We start from the raw sequence: 15,796 nt of genomic DNA on the forward strand, positions 1-15,796 counted from the left end.
GGAAACCTGGCACAGCATCCCAGTACCTAAAGGGGTATACAAGAGAGCTGGAGAAGAACCTCAAAAGGACTTGGAGTGATAGGACAAGGGGGAATGGTTTCAAACTGAAAGTCTATAGGTTTAGGCTGGATATTTGGAAGAAATTCTTCAGTCTAAGTGAAATGAAGGCATCGGAACAGGTTGCCCAGGGAAGCTGATCCATAACATTTTGGTATGGGGCATTCATTTGATGACCCATCCCTGAAAGTGTTCAGGCTGGATGGAGCTTCTGGTCTTGTAGAAGTGTGTCCCTACCCATGGCAGGGGGGGTTGGAACAAGATGATCTTTAGGGTCTCTAAACCCTAAAGTTTACCAAACCATTCAAAGGCAAGAACCCACAGCTTGCCATGTGTACACGGAGTCTTACCAGAGCAGAAGTGCTAAATGGGACAAGATTTTAACCCTTTCTCTTCAATGGAAGTATTTTCACACCAAAGGACATGTCAACAGTAACAGATTGAAGTTTCTGCAGAGCATCCAGATACTCTGCTGTGCTAAGCTTCTCTCTGGTCAGGGAACACAGCACTTAAAGTTGTGTATACATACAGTGGGGAGGCAGGGGGAGCAACTTCACTTTCAAAGGATCTCCATAAAGCCTAGTCTTGCTTGCTTCTGTGAAAAAGTAGCATTACAAATGCAGCTTTTCTGTAACATAACCCACAGTCGGCAAAACAGTATTTTGATTACTTAACTGGGATTTTCTCTCCGTGGGTGTATGCACACATAGTTACAGAAGCTGTTTAAAAACTAGAGAAGTAAAATGTAACCTTCTGGGAGAAGTTCTCAGACCAAGTTCAGTGCAAGTTCAGTTCAACAGTTACACAGCTTTTGCACCCAATCTGTTTGTCAAAACATATCTCTCTGCTTCTTTGCTGAATTAAAAGTTAACCCTTACCAGTCATCTCTCTTTACATGTATGAATATTGCTGATCCCTCTTCTAGCACAAGGCACAGTAATGAATCCAACTAGCAGGCCTCACAAAGAAAATAAGTGGCCAATGTTTGTGGTTCAATTAAAAAGAGATTACTGACACCATTAACATTTGCAACTGTGACACTCTTTTGACTCAGAATGGAGAAGAGATACTCAAAATCAAAACTGCATACTAATATCATTAATCCCCTCCTGCCAGATTTTACTATCAGCTTCATGATGGCACCCTTTCCCACAAAAGCAAAACTAGGACATCTAAGCAACAATTAGCACAAGACAATGTGGAAAACCGAACAAACATCAACCCAGGGTTTGATGCAAAATTGGTATTTTGAACGTATCTCCATTAGGCCAAATAATAATGACATATATGAATATATAGGTTAGAAAAATACTTCTGAGATCATCAAGTTCAACTGTTAACCCAGTACTGCCAAGTCTTCATAATGATATACTCATGTAGGTTATGATGATAATATGATGCATATTACATATACAATAGTATATATAATAATATATAACACATTATTATAAGTAAGTATAATTAACAGTATGTATAGTATTATATATAATAATATTTATATATTCATATAGGTTCCAAAAAGATGTCTGAGACCATCAAATCCAACTGTTAACCCAGCACTCCCACTAAATCATGTCCCTAAGTACTTGAAAACTCTTTCAGTGATAAACTTTTTCTAATATCCAGTCTAAACCTTCCCTAGTGCAACTTGTAGCTCTGTACTAGTTTACCACTGTACATGGTAAAGAAAATAAATTATCAAATAAATGGTTGTATATCTCAGCAGTTTCTTACATTTTTAAAAGAAATATCCAAAGTGATAAATTCAGAAACAGTACATCTAATATGGATGCAAGTACAGTCTTCCATATTGACTAAAATACCTTAAGTATGTTCTGTAGAAGAGACACAAGTTTAAAATAGACACGTAACATATAGGTATAGTCAATTTTATAAATCTTGACAATAGTACAATTAATGCTATTCCCAAATATAGTTCCTTGTTGTGAATAAGCAATAAAGCATTAATGGCAAAAATAGGTTCATGAAAAAAAGAGTTAGGCCTACATTTAGCCTAAAGTAAATTAATATGTAACGGTCTTTATGTTTTTGTAAAACACCTCATATGTGTAGATTACAAATGCACAACAAAAAAAACCCAACTAAAACTCTGATTATAAGGATGTCTACATTTCTAGGAATATATTTAAAAATAGTGAAAAATAAGCAGCAAACACAAAGCTATTGTAGTAAAATTAGATACATGCAGAAATGAAGCAGGTGTTGCTGTACACTTTCAGTTTTTCAGATGTGTGTGCTGCTGCCTCAACCACCACTGATGGACTAAAAGAAATGCACTCTATTTCTAAATTATAATGTTTTAGTTCTTCCATTTTCTTAAAGAAATCTGCTTCCTTGCCTCAGAGCACTAAGCTTCTAAAATTCACATAAGTATCTAAAATTTTCAAATCTTACCTGAAATAATCTAGTGAAGATATCAAATTCAAAAATTGAAATGTAGTCATTGCAGGTCAAGTCAATAGTAGATTTAAGAGCCATTGCTTCCAAACCAGAGCTAATCTGATGAACTTCATGAAGGCACTGCCTGAACACTTTCCATGGCACTATAGTTCTGTTAAACAGGCAGAAAGAATAAATTCAGTGAAATATTTAAGATATGATACCTCATTCAGACATCAAAACTGAATTTTTTCAGCAACATTAATTTGGTTTCTCTACAGAGGAAAGTAAAACCCTACAAATTAAGTTTTCTGAAAGCAGCCTAAGCAAATACAAGAATGTCTTACCTTCCTTTAAACACAGCTGAAGTGCCATTTCTTTCACAAAGATAAATATTCAAGCTTCCTTAAGAGTACAACAAAAACAACACTGCAGAAACCAAAGTACCCTACCAAGCAGGTGCTGCAAACAATCTCACATCCTTTCAGAGACAATGTAAAGGACCAGCTCTATGCTTGTTAAAAACTCCTTTCTTCAAAATCTCCCTTCCCAGTACGATAAGCATCAATTTAATATCTACAATTATGTGATTTTTGCTATAGTTAAAGCTCATGAACAGTGGTCAAGTAACATGACAGCAATCAACCAGGTACCACCAAGAATGGTCCAAGCCCTGTCATAAGCCATGACAGCAACATTAACTTTAATAGACAGGAAATTAGAATTATTCTTTCTAACACACAAAGCCATGTTCTGTCAGATTCAGTTTCTATTTCCACAGTTGAAGATAATGCAGGTTAGTTATTTCACCAGCCAAGTACTTGTATTTGGAAACTGGGATGAGGTTGATCACTTGAATGTGCTTCATCTTATCACTCTCAGTAACAGAAATAATTCTTGTGTCACTGGGGTTGAATCCAAATTTTGCTAAGCCATAACACCTCTTAAAAATGTTCTCCCACACACTGAGATCAGATTATATGATATTTTTTTAAAAAATTTAATTAACCAAAATATACCAAATGCATAATTATTTAGGACAAGATCTCACACATTCATAGTAATATTTTGTTAATAACCGCTAAATCAACAAAAAACACAGGCCTCACAAACTCAGTAATATTTCCTGTAAATTTTATTAGTTCAAATTGCTTTAGTTCTTCTAACTATTTTCTCATGCACAAATGCAAATAACTTACATGGGGCGGGGGGGAACAAATGTATTAAGTTGGTCCTGTGTAACAAATACTACACAGTTATCCTAAATTCAAACAAGCAATAATCTGAAGTACAATACTAAAGATATACTCCTGTATTTCTGTTGCATAAGATATTCACTACATTTCTAAGTGCAAAGAAATTCACTTGTTACATTCAGGCTTGTATTGAGAAAGTCATAAATGACAAAATGGGAAGTTTAATAGATCGCAGCAGATACTTTCATCTGTATATGAAAAACAGGAAACCACAAAGAGCTGAAGAGAGATACCACATCAGATGCCATTTATGAAAGAATGCACATCAAATTTTCATTAGGGCAAAGAGAGAATAAAACATTGCATTAAATTCAGACAAAAAAAATTAGAAAAATCAGTGCTTTTGTGGTGCTAAAGTTGTCTTGGCTCAAGTGCCTACTGCTTATTTAGCTCCTGTAACAATGGCTCCAAATTTTTTTCTGATTCTCTTTATAAACCACCCTAAATGGTTACAGCACTGGGATCATGCTGAAATGGGGTTAGAAAAGTTTCAGGGTTGACTGTGGGTTTTGTGAGCTTTTTGCTTGGTTGTTATTTGTTGGTTTTTTGGTTTTTTTTGGGGGGGGGAGGGTATTAATTTTATTGTTTTGAGATTTTTTAAAGACAATAACCCTAAAATAAAAAAACAATAGAGCGTTTATCAGATATGATGACAGTCATACTACACCTTAACAATAGGCTTTTTCATCCCTTGCACAAGACAGTTTCTTAGATGCAATTAATAAGTAGGATCTTTAGCTATCTATTCACAAACAACCTGCACTACCAAAACTCCACCAGCAACACAGAAAACAGAAGTCTTCAGGCAAGTATGTTTTCAGAGATCTGTTGGCTATATTTTGGCTAAGACAGAAACCAGATGCTGGAAAATGAGTGATTAGCTAATGAAATAACAACTAAAGTTATTTTTTGGGATTTCTCCAAGAACAAGTGCTTGAAATAGTGGTGGTCCAAATTTAAAATACACTAAATTCAGCAGGTTTTTTTTTTTCTCTGCAGCTTCCTGGGATAGGTCTTTTATCTTCTGCTTTCTTTAAATAAAGGTGTGAATTGGTTGTTGAAACCTGTTAACTCCTATTTCTCAGCAGCTATTTTATAGTTATCATTTCAAAATACTTTGAAACAGCATCAGCCAGGGATTATTTCTCCCCATTGTCTCTCTCCAATTTATCCACACATATGCTGATCTCTTTAAGACCTTGCAGACTGCACACACCCACTAAATGCAGGTGCTACTGGGTCTTCACAAGGTGAAAGTTTCTGCAATGTCCTCTCCTCCTGCTCCTACATCACTGAAACCTGGTGACCTTTCAGGCACCCTGAGAAACACATCCTCTGCAGAGATCTGGGAGGACTCACTCAGCATGAAAGAAGCTTTCAGAGATGGCTGGCAAGTTGAGTTTCTGTTTGAATGAACATTTCACTGCTCTTGCTTTCTTGTGTTTTAGGGGATACACAGCCTTTGAAGGCAACGGTTCATGAGTCTCAAGTCTAAAGTTATTTTAATTTGTGTTTTGGTTGGTGGCAGGGGCAGTGGAAGGGAAAAAAGAATAGGACCAAGATGGAGATTCAGACTGTCCTCATCAATAGCATGTTTAGACTGTTATTTAAATACATACATATGTTTACATATATAAAACACCTGTTCTTATAGAAAGAAAATAACAAAACCCTGTTTGCAATGAAACCACTGCCTGCCACATTCAGCTCCTGAACCATAGAAGGTATCTCCTATAAATATTTTCAGGGATCTTTGTAATATCTGTTGCATCATGTCCTAATGGTGCTTTGCACTAGAGGCTGGCAGATATTCTGCACATGCCTCATGCTATTAGGCTGAACCTGTAGACACTTGTCTAGGAGATGAGTCAGTCAGCTCTGCCTCAGCTCATCAGAAAGATGTGATTTGATGCCTTGGTAACATTAGCTGTCTACAGAATCAGGCTGAGGAAGTGCAGGTCTCAGTATTTCAGGTATTTAATTGTAGTTACATAAGCTATCCCTTGTAGAAGAAGTGCCCATGACTTGACTCCATCTGAAACAATGTTCTGGGGAGTCTCTCCTCTGAGACGGTGGCACTAAACAGTGACTGTACTTCTCTCAAAGGTTTGATACCCAAAGTTTACAGCACTACTGCATATGCACACATTACAAACAGATATACCCAGAGCTTTGGTAACAATTTCTTTTTTTATAATACACTTTAGAAAAAAAAAAAAAGAAGAAAATATGACTGAATTACAGGTACATAACTTGACCGTGCTACACATTAATTTATTGCAACACTATCAGCTCAAAAAATCTTCAGAGAGATAATATTAGAAGGAAACAAAAATATAAAGAAAGTCAAGATGTACAGCAGTAAAAGAATAGAAGGACCTTTTACAAGGAAATCCTCATATCCACCTGCCAATCTTTTAGGAAATGATTTATACACAACATGTCCTTGCAATGCCTTTCCTCATCATTAAAGTAGAAGCAAGCTCATGCCAATTCAAGGAAAGAAAACAAAAATAAAAAAATGGTCCTGAAAAATATTTCCTTAAGAGGTTTTCTGTGCATCTCTCAAATCAACTAAACTGTCTGGATCATGGTATTTACCCTGGGATTGTGTTCTTAAAGAGTCCTGTCAAAAACCCTAAAATAAGCCATTTCTCCTGTCAAAAACCCTAAAATAAGCCATTTCTCCACAGGCCTCTCTAAATGATACTACTTCACTCCCTTTCTTCTGCAATAGTAGATTTAGTAAGTGTATCTGAAAAACGATGAATTCAAAAGTGTCCTATATGAAACATAAGATTTTAAAAATACTGTTATATAGGATGGTATCTATTTACTGTTGTTGGCACACATCAAAGAGAAGTATGACTCTATAATCTGAAATAAAGTGTTTTAAACACCACCCAGACAACTTTCACATGCTTAAAGGGAAAGGATTAGTGTTTAGCATGTGATTTCCAAGTGATTTAGCAGAGGAATTTAGGTTCTCTCTTCCCTCCTGCCCTCATCATGCGTACATGGGATTTTCTAAACTCCCCAAATGTTGCTACATTATTAAAAGCAAAAGATGTTAATATAAACCTGGAGATGAAGCATCCATTTCCTGAGCACAAAGAGAACAGCACTTGTGTAAAACTGCAGAGATGCAGCTACCCTGGAATGTCAAGTGACACTGCTTCCATTTGAACCAGATCAGATCACAAGAATGTCTAGGGAGGTAAACATGTACCTGTATAACTTACACTTACAGTGAGCGGTTTTTTTCTGCAAGAGACTCTTTCAAATGTTGCCAAAAAACACACCATGAAAAGGCCATTATACTGTTTCCAGAGCAATCTCAAAAATATTCAAGCAAATACTGGCCCAGATAGAAACAACATTCTTTGTAAGTCTGCAGTGAGCAATGTGGATTTTGACTTATCACCACTGAAAAGAGCATTTTCTTAAGACTGCTGCTTCAGTTTTAAGTGAGAGGCAACATGTTTCCACTGCTTCTGAACTGCAAAGCAAACAAATGACACACAGAAGGCTTGAAAAATTCAGTCCTAAGGGAAAAAGGGAATTCTGCCATATCATGCCAGTACAATTGCTAAATAGTGACATCATTGCGAACAAATATAGATGAATCTAATGAGAACAGAAAAAGAGAGAAAATCGGCCTTATGAAATGGAGAAAATATACCGCCACAAAAAGCCACTTCCAAAGCTGTGTAATGGACATTGCTGGAGAGACAGCAAGTTCCTTGAGATACAGGAACTCTGTGTTTCTGTTCACTTCTCTGTATTTTCAACTCTGATCTCTAACAACAAAATCAAAGCATGTTCACACTTTTGCACATCCTTTTATACTTAAAACATTGCCTCTCCTGTCTATCCATGGAGAACGTGTTCTCCTGTCTCACAATCTGGTGTGAAAAGTATCAGAACTTTCTTCTATCTTTTGTACATGCAAAACTTAAATTTGTAAAAATTACTTTATTCTTAGATACCCAGAACAGCTGTGAAGACTGCTCTTTTCCATTTTCTAATCCTGTCTTGCAACTTTCTACTGACTTGCTCTTCTCTGTAATGTTACCTGTTGTCTTATTCAAACATTTTCATCTTGAATTTAGAGGAAAGAGGTCTAGAGAGATTCCAGTACCCAGAGAACAGTACCTTCAGTCTTTAGCTCAAATTTAAACAGGTTTATCAATAAGCCAAAAGCCCCATTTTAAACTCTTTGAAAGTTCCTGTTACTAAAACACCTGTCTTGACAGTGATGAAGGCAATGACATTTGGATCACTGCCTCTTCCACTTTCATCTCTGTCTTTGGCTTCCCTTTACACTTCAGTTCATACTCAGATTTGAAGCTCTCTGGGCCAGGACCAACTCTTCAGTCTGTATTTTTACACTGTTCAGGCAGTAATAGGGCTCTTGGGCACTATCAGCAGCAAGAACAGAAAATCAAGTAATAAATTAAGGGGATTAACAAGGTGTTAAAACTTAGCTTATCTGAGGTCTCTTGAACTTGGCAACATTTAACTGTCAGATAAGTTGTGCATTGTGGTCTGCCTGTTTTACTGCTGCTTCTGTGACCTCAAACCACTGAGGCCGTGTCTGTTCTATCCTGAGCCAAAAAGCACTGACTACAGCAGAACCACAGCTACTCCAAGTTTAGAATATCAATTTGAAATGCACTGTTTAACTGCTACAGAGAAATCAATAGCCACATTTTTTCATGAATTCCAATAAAAAATAAATACATTTCAGGCCTCATCTGGAAAAAAATACAGGAGCATTAAAATAGTATTGTCTTTGATCACAACAGCGAAAGAATTTCTATTTCCTCAGCAACTAAAAGGTGGATGGGAAATCAATTTACCTGAAAACAATAACAGAAATGCTTTAACATTTTTAAAGTTCCACAATAAAGAATAAAAAGTCTAAAAGTTAAATAAATGGCAGAACTGTGGAAAAAATTAAAATCTAAGAATATTGACATTTTGCTGCTGATTCATCCTGCAACATGAAGACTGTCACAAATCACAAATTTGCGTAACAAATTTCAATAGCTACCAAGCCCTACATGACTTCTGTAGTTTCCAAATTAAGAAGCTGAAAGATCTGTTAGGTCATCTTGCCTGATCTCCTTCACAGTTCAGGATTGCTCCCTGTGACATTTTGCACAGTTCTATACAGAAAAAAACCAAAAACAATAGAAGATATAACGTGCTATTAAAATGAGTGAGAAATCAAGGCAAATTCTCATCAAGCAGCATACAGTAATAAAATGCTGGTAATGAAGATGCTATCAGATTGTGTTTTATATGCATATTTACAACCCACTGGGGGGGGTGTTACTAAAGTATCTGTAAACAAGTGTAACTGCTGATTACATGCCTTACAATTTCACAGTTCCACTGAACATTCCTGTCTAGCTGTACATGGAACTAGCACTTGCTTCAGCACAACTAGGATGGTCAACTGGGGGTGAAGATTCACTCCACTAAAACCACCTGTTCCAATCATTGTACTCTAGCAATCACTACAAATTCAGAAAAATCACATGTCAACTTCACTACTTTCCTGCTTTTGGCATTATCAAGTTCTTTTTTGGTATAGGTAAAGCTTGTGTCAATTTATTTATTAGTTCTTTTTCAGTCAGCTCCTTTATATTCTTCAAGAGACTCTCTTTTTCCACATAGTCTGTGGAAATACCAGAGACTACCTATTCCAGTCATTTAGCCTTTGGAATGATCTCACCTATTCCTGATTTGTTTTCAGAAAGCAAATCCAAATTAAACTATTCCCCATCTCCCTGATATCTTTTCTTTGTCAGCTTCCTTGACAAAATCTATACACCAAAATAATCCTAGGCCTTCTACTGAACACTGCTGACTTCCTCACCTATCCCCTGTAATTTGGATACATGTTTTACTTCGTCCTTGCAGAGAAATCAATACCTCCACTCTTTCCTCCTTCATAGGGCAATTAGCACCTTTCTCCTTCCACTCAGACAATCACAATCTCATTATCTTCCACTTGGATTTATCAATCCTCCCTATACATTCCTGAATCCCACATTAGTGTCTCCAGATCCCTTCCAAATATCCTATGACTTCCAAGGTTTCCCATTCTCCTCTGAAACATGCAATACTGGAAAAAACTCACAATTGTAAAGGCTCTATGTGCTCCTTATACACTTTCTGCCTGTGTGAGGGCTGATGATTTCCATTATTGGTACATCTGCTGCTCTCACGTAGTATTCTCTCCCAGATAAGCTTCGCCAACTCCTGGCATTGTAGCCATTCTAGACTGTCACTGTCTAGAAGTTTTTTAGGGGTGTACCAGAAATGTGAAAACTAAGAAGGTATTTGAAGGCCAAGAGTATGTGGTTATCTCAGCACTTTGCTAGGAGGGAGGCATTCAAATTGCTTGCTGAGTTCTACACAGTATTTTCAACAGAAATGCAACGAGCAGCTAGATGTATGATCCAAGGTGAGAAAGAGCCTGGCCATTCACTTTGCTCATAAGTTTGAAGCCATGTGAATTTACACCTGACTAGCTCTAAACACAAAAAAGAAAGCCTGCAGACTATGAAATTTATTAGTAACAGGATATATTAACCTAGTTCCAGCTGCACAGTTTTTCAGCAAGTGTTCAGACAGAAAAATGTAACCAATAAAATTAAAAGTTCCCCATTCACTGGAAAAGAGCAGTGGGAAAAAAAAAATTGCTCCTTTTTTGTTTTAAAGTACAAACTGGACTCATGAAAACTGTGTTTTGGATTTCAGTCCTTAGCAAACCGTAACATGTTGCTTTCTCTAAAAGGAAGTGTAGGTCATGTTTTCAAAAACTGAAAGCCAACTTAAAAATATAAATTACTATTGGTGATAGTCTTCTTGATATTTAAAATATTTAAAATTAAAAAATTAAAAACATCGATTTCAGAAAGAAATGAGTGCAAAAGCTTGATTCTATAAAAAAGCATCCAATTCATTATGCTTAGAAACAGGAAAGTTTTAATGATAATACTATGTTGAAAAAATTATAAGTTCATCTAATACTTTGAACTCCCTCCTTCCAATCAGAACAAACTGCAATAGAAATATTTTTAGTACTACAATTTACCATCAGAAGCCAAGATCCAGCACAACTTACTTTTTATTTATGCTGTAATCTTGAGCAGCGTTAGTCAGTGACCCAAAGTAAGGGCTGCTGTTCAGAAACAAGTGAGGGGTCCAGGCTTGCCCTGTAAAACAGAGATGCAGCCAGGGAACACACAATCAAGTTCCTCCCTCTACTCCTTCACTGCACTGCCTAAGCAGAGTTGGGGGTTTCAGAAAGTCCTCGGGGTCTACCTTTGGATGGCCAGGTTAGAGAAAGATATTATGGGTTGTTTGCAAAACCTTTATGCAGGCTTTGCTTTTAAGGAAGTGATACCAGCATATTCGCAAACTAATTTGTCACAACAGGCCCACTGCAAAGGATGTGGCTTACAGGCATATCTGCCATATATTTCTAAAAGGATTAGAAAATAATTAATGTTTAAAAAGCTTCAGGCATTTTGTTTAACAAAGAGATTAAAAATAATGCCAAATAAACTTTTTTCTTATCTGTTTGTTTGACATATATGCTGTTACATGTTTTATAGTTACTTAAGCACAATTAACTAAACCTGAGATAATGGCAAGGCTGCCAAGCAGAGATCTACTGCTCCTTCCTTAGAAGACAGGCAACAAAACCAGCTTCACTTTATTGGAGAAGAGCTGGGAACACCAGTAACAGTGCTTATTTACTTGGTCTGAAAGTAAAGTACCTGACCAGAAATAACTCAAAAAAGTTTTCAGGCTATACTACAAAACCAAAAATACATATGTTTAACTGGATGTCACCAAACTGCCTTGGTTCCTAGGTATTTTTGATGCATTAATGTATGAGGCAAAAAGCCACCAAAACCCAAACATCCAGTCACCCTCCCTAAAAAACAATCAAACAAAAAACCCAAACATAAAAAAAACCCTTATCAAGGTACACAGGGGAGCAGAGAAGGTCAGAGGGTTTATACTGAAGGTTCATATTTTAAGTTGCATTCTATGCAGGAATTTGCATAAGCAGAAAAAAACCCAAAGCCTAGAAAAGGCATGGCAATAGCACTGAGGCCATGAAAGGTTTTAGAAATAAGAGCTTCAGGAGATGAGTACCTCCAGAAGAGGTAAGAGTTAAGTGTGCACAAAAAAAGACATGGGTAGAGCTGAGTTGTTCAGATGGAGTGATGCAGTTAAAAGATTCTCCTTACCAATCTTGTTCTGGTAAGAACTTATAAATATGTTACAGTATCCCACTGTCTGATGCCTCAAATACCTATCTATTGTGTCATCTCCCAGTGGAAATTGGAGGACCATGGAAGGAAACTTGAAGGAAATCTGAATCTCACACAGACAGTAGAAGTCAGTCGAGAGCCCCAAAAGGAACAGCACAGAGAATAGGGGAGCTGAGGAAACTGGTTCAGATGAAATGATAGAAACAGCAGACTGCAGAGAAGGAGATGTGTAAATCCCAATGACAGAAACACAATTTGCCATCAAGACATCTGCTAAAGGTCATTCAAGGACAGAGCCCAAAAGGAAGAGAGAAGTACCACAACAAAATTTAAATTCTGAGAGTTCCTACGAAAAGGGGAAAAAGAGAGGAAGAAAAATAGCAACGCTGAACAAACATGATCATTAGTCATTTGATCAAAGATCCTGTTTTTCTTTTCTTGACTGACATGTTTTTAAAAGCCTTGTCTGATAGAGAACCCTACATGTCACTTAAGTTAATCCCCCAGAAAACTTTTACTGAACTTTTGAAGTTATTTTGAAAATTATATTCACGTAAAAACGGGTAACACAGAACACAGTTAAATTCCTTTTCTCTAACAAAACAGAGGACTGATATAGCAACTTCATCACACTAACATTACTTACATGGGAAAGAAATTACCAGAAAACACTACCATGAACCCAGAAAGAGGAAAGCTGACAGTGTGTTTAGACTAACAAAAAAAACATGGAAGTGAAACTTGTAAATTCACACTGAACAGAACTGATTTACAAAAGTGCCAACCTACTACACTGGTATTCTAAATAAAAAACGACTTATTTTAAAGAGCTGTTTATGCTCAGAAGATGCAACAGATTGTTCCAGAAATTGTTCTGCCAACATTGTGCAAGATAAAAGAGCTGATGACCATAATGACTGCTCTGCTATAATGAAAAATACACCAAACTATTGCCTCTGGCACTCCTCTTATGTCACTGTTACATTTACAAACATTTCAAGTTTGTAAGAGAGAAAGTGAACAAGCTTCACATCTTTTATTAGCTTACATGTGTATTCTAAATGTTTTTTTTTTCCCAGAAACAAACCAAAAATCCCACATATGCCTACTTTTACTTTTTCACCATTGCATTTCCTATATGGATTAAATCACATATCTACACTTCTCATACTTCATTCCACCAAATACTGTAGTAGCTAGAAAGTTAAAAGGTGAGATAAGGAAACATATGGTCCATGAAACTAATACCAAGTTCCTAATTCAGACTTTAGAGTTTTTGTTTGTAGAATATATATATATTCTGTAGAATATATATATATAAAAGGACATGATTTGCCATATACTTTGTAAGAGCGATGTACTATCTTCACCCTATAATAGAACAAAAACTTCTTGCAGTAAGACTGAAGTACCCTTGACAGAACTACCTTTATGCAAGTTACAGCATTGAAAAAAAAAAAACAAACACTAACAATGAACTCAGCAATTTCAGCCAATTTAAAGACTTAGATGAGAAATTATATTCAAAACACCCACCAGCCCTTATTTGGATTTTTGAAAAGTCCATTTTTTTATGCTTACGATTAGAAAGAATTGAGGATTTTACGAAAGTTACTTACTTATCTCCGAAGAATTTTCTCCAGAAATCTGCAGCATCGGCTTTGGTGATGCGAAAGTTATCACCCTGGAATTGTCCATTTGGAAAAATAGCCTTGATTTCTGCTAACATGTGGCTGAAGATGAGAGACAGCTTTGTAAGGTTTCTTCTGCAGATACAAGAGGGAAAAAAAAAAAAAATCACATTAAATCCTTCAAATTTAATCAATCTTCATGTATTTCACATATCCCATGTATTGTGTAATAATCACTGTATGACACAAGAAAAACACTGAGCTTCAACTGAAAACACAGAGAAATACAAATCAGCGGTTCATGTTTCCATGGACTTCTGAGGACATATTTATCATAAGTCTCCATCAATATAAAACCAGTTTTTGGCAACAAAACAAATCTGAGTTCTGAACTGCATATTCAGATAAATTTATTGTGCACTATCCTTTTATGTTTCTATTTCATTTACTCATTGCAGAAGCAAGAACTTAAACTAAGTAGCTTATTTTTAAAAAAGAAAACAACCAACAAAGAAAAACAAAAAGCTACCCCACACTCAAAAACATAAAATTATAGTTTTGTATGTGACAACAAACCTGTTTCAGTCCAGGTTTCCAGAAATATAAACATGGCATAGAACTAGATTACTCCTTTTTCCTATGATCATTTTAATTTTTTTTTAGTCTTTTCAGCTTTCTCTCACTGTATTTATTCTCCTTCCAAATGCTCTCTAGTTAAAATTTGCTTTCACTAGCATATTGTAAACAAAAATCTAACTTGTTGTAAACAAACAAACAAACAGCTTCTTTGCAATCATCTCATCACGTTTTCCAGGCTTGTATCAGTTAATCAAAAATTATTTAGCTTTTGGCACAGAAATCCCATCTAGTATAGTGCAAAGAACAAAGAATCCTTAAATGCAAATAAGCTTTTTGTATGGAAGAATCTGTGGGAAATGGTGAGGAAAGGAAAAAAGAAAGAAGAAGCAAACTTTATGAGAGCATATGCCTGGAGATTCCTTGACACTCCTTGCAGTAAAAAAAGGGCCATTTCCCAAGGAAATATACAAAATAGAGGAGACTGAGCAGTTTCTGATCAAGGATTTGTACTCTTGTGAATTCCACTGGACTATTTTAATGTGTTAGAAGTGTCCTATGTATGTCAAGTCCATTCAGCTTCAACCATCTCAGGTACTACTTAAAAATGACTCAAGCAATTTAATTAATACCACACTAAAATTCTTATCCATCACGTAATTTATAGACAGTTTAAAGACAGTATTTTAAATAAATTCAAACTTATTCATAAGTTCCTTGCCACATGGAAATATTAAGATAGATATTTATTTTAGCTAAACATATTTCCTGGGGTCGTCCTAAAAGAACGCTGAATTTAGCACTGAAGTGGTAATTTTTTCAACTACATTTGTGAACTTTATAATAGAAATTTCTGTGGAAACTGTGTTGCAGATTTACCATAGGTTTTACTACCAAGAAAATGATGATAAAGTTGCTGTGAAAACATAAGTAATTTAAAACAAACAAAGCAACCCCCAATGAATACACTCTCCCTTCCCTCAAGATTAAGAATGGCTATAGGGCTAAGTCATTCAGAGTCCTCTAATTCCTTCAGTAAAATCAGATGTCTGTAATTATGATGCTCAAGAGTTCCTTACTATCCCCCTTCCTACTTCCTTTGTATTTTAATTACACACATGTGTTCTTTATTATTTTACTCCTCAGAACTCAAGCCTGATGGAGAGGAGCAAGCAACAGCTTTTTTCATGTGGCTTCCTGGGTCTGCCCTAGACCCGAGATTAAACAAGAAGCTTTCTGTCCTTGGGACAGATGGGAACATGACTTTGTGCATGTTTGAGCAGAGCTCTGCCTTGCCTGGCACAAGCAGTGTCCCACATTAATGTGCTGTGCTGCAGGGGCTCTCTTTAGGTACAAATTCACCTAGTGAGCTTTGCTGGGTCTGTGGGGCTTGAGCCCTGCAGTGAATTAAAGGATGAAGTGACACAGAGGTGCCATCTGGGGCACTTCCTTGCCCGGAGGGCAGCATGTGTCTGTACCTGCAGAGGCACTGCCTGCTGGACACAGCTGCACAGGACATGGAGAGAACCAGCAGCCCCTAGGATGTGGGCAGTACAGGCCCAGTAAAAACAGC

At 36.5% G+C, this 15,796-nt stretch overlaps 1 protein-coding gene across 2 annotated transcripts in view; it reads right to left on the reverse strand.

Moving 5' to 3' along the window:
• CBLB (Cbl proto-oncogene B) overlaps positions 1-15,796 on the reverse strand; it is a 126,913-nt gene that overhangs the window by 47,189 nt on the left and 63,928 nt on the right. For both annotated transcript variants that reach the window (XM_014253407.2, XM_014253408.2), the window contains exons 4-5: positions 13,636-13,782; positions 2,473-2,629 (exon numbers count right to left, since the gene is read on the reverse strand). In XM_014253407.2, coding sequence (XP_014108882.2) covers positions 2,473-2,629; positions 13,636-13,782 — 304 coding nt within the window. The remainder of the gene's footprint in view (positions 1-2,472; positions 2,630-13,635; positions 13,783-15,796) is intronic.

The sequence above is a fragment of the Pseudopodoces humilis genome, chromosome 2, assembly GCF_049639895.1.
Source record: "Pseudopodoces humilis isolate 2021_Gansu_Grassland_sample_001 chromosome 2, ASM4963989v1, whole genome shotgun sequence".
NCBI classification, from domain to species: Eukaryota; Metazoa; Chordata; class Aves; order Passeriformes; family Paridae; genus Pseudopodoces; species Pseudopodoces humilis.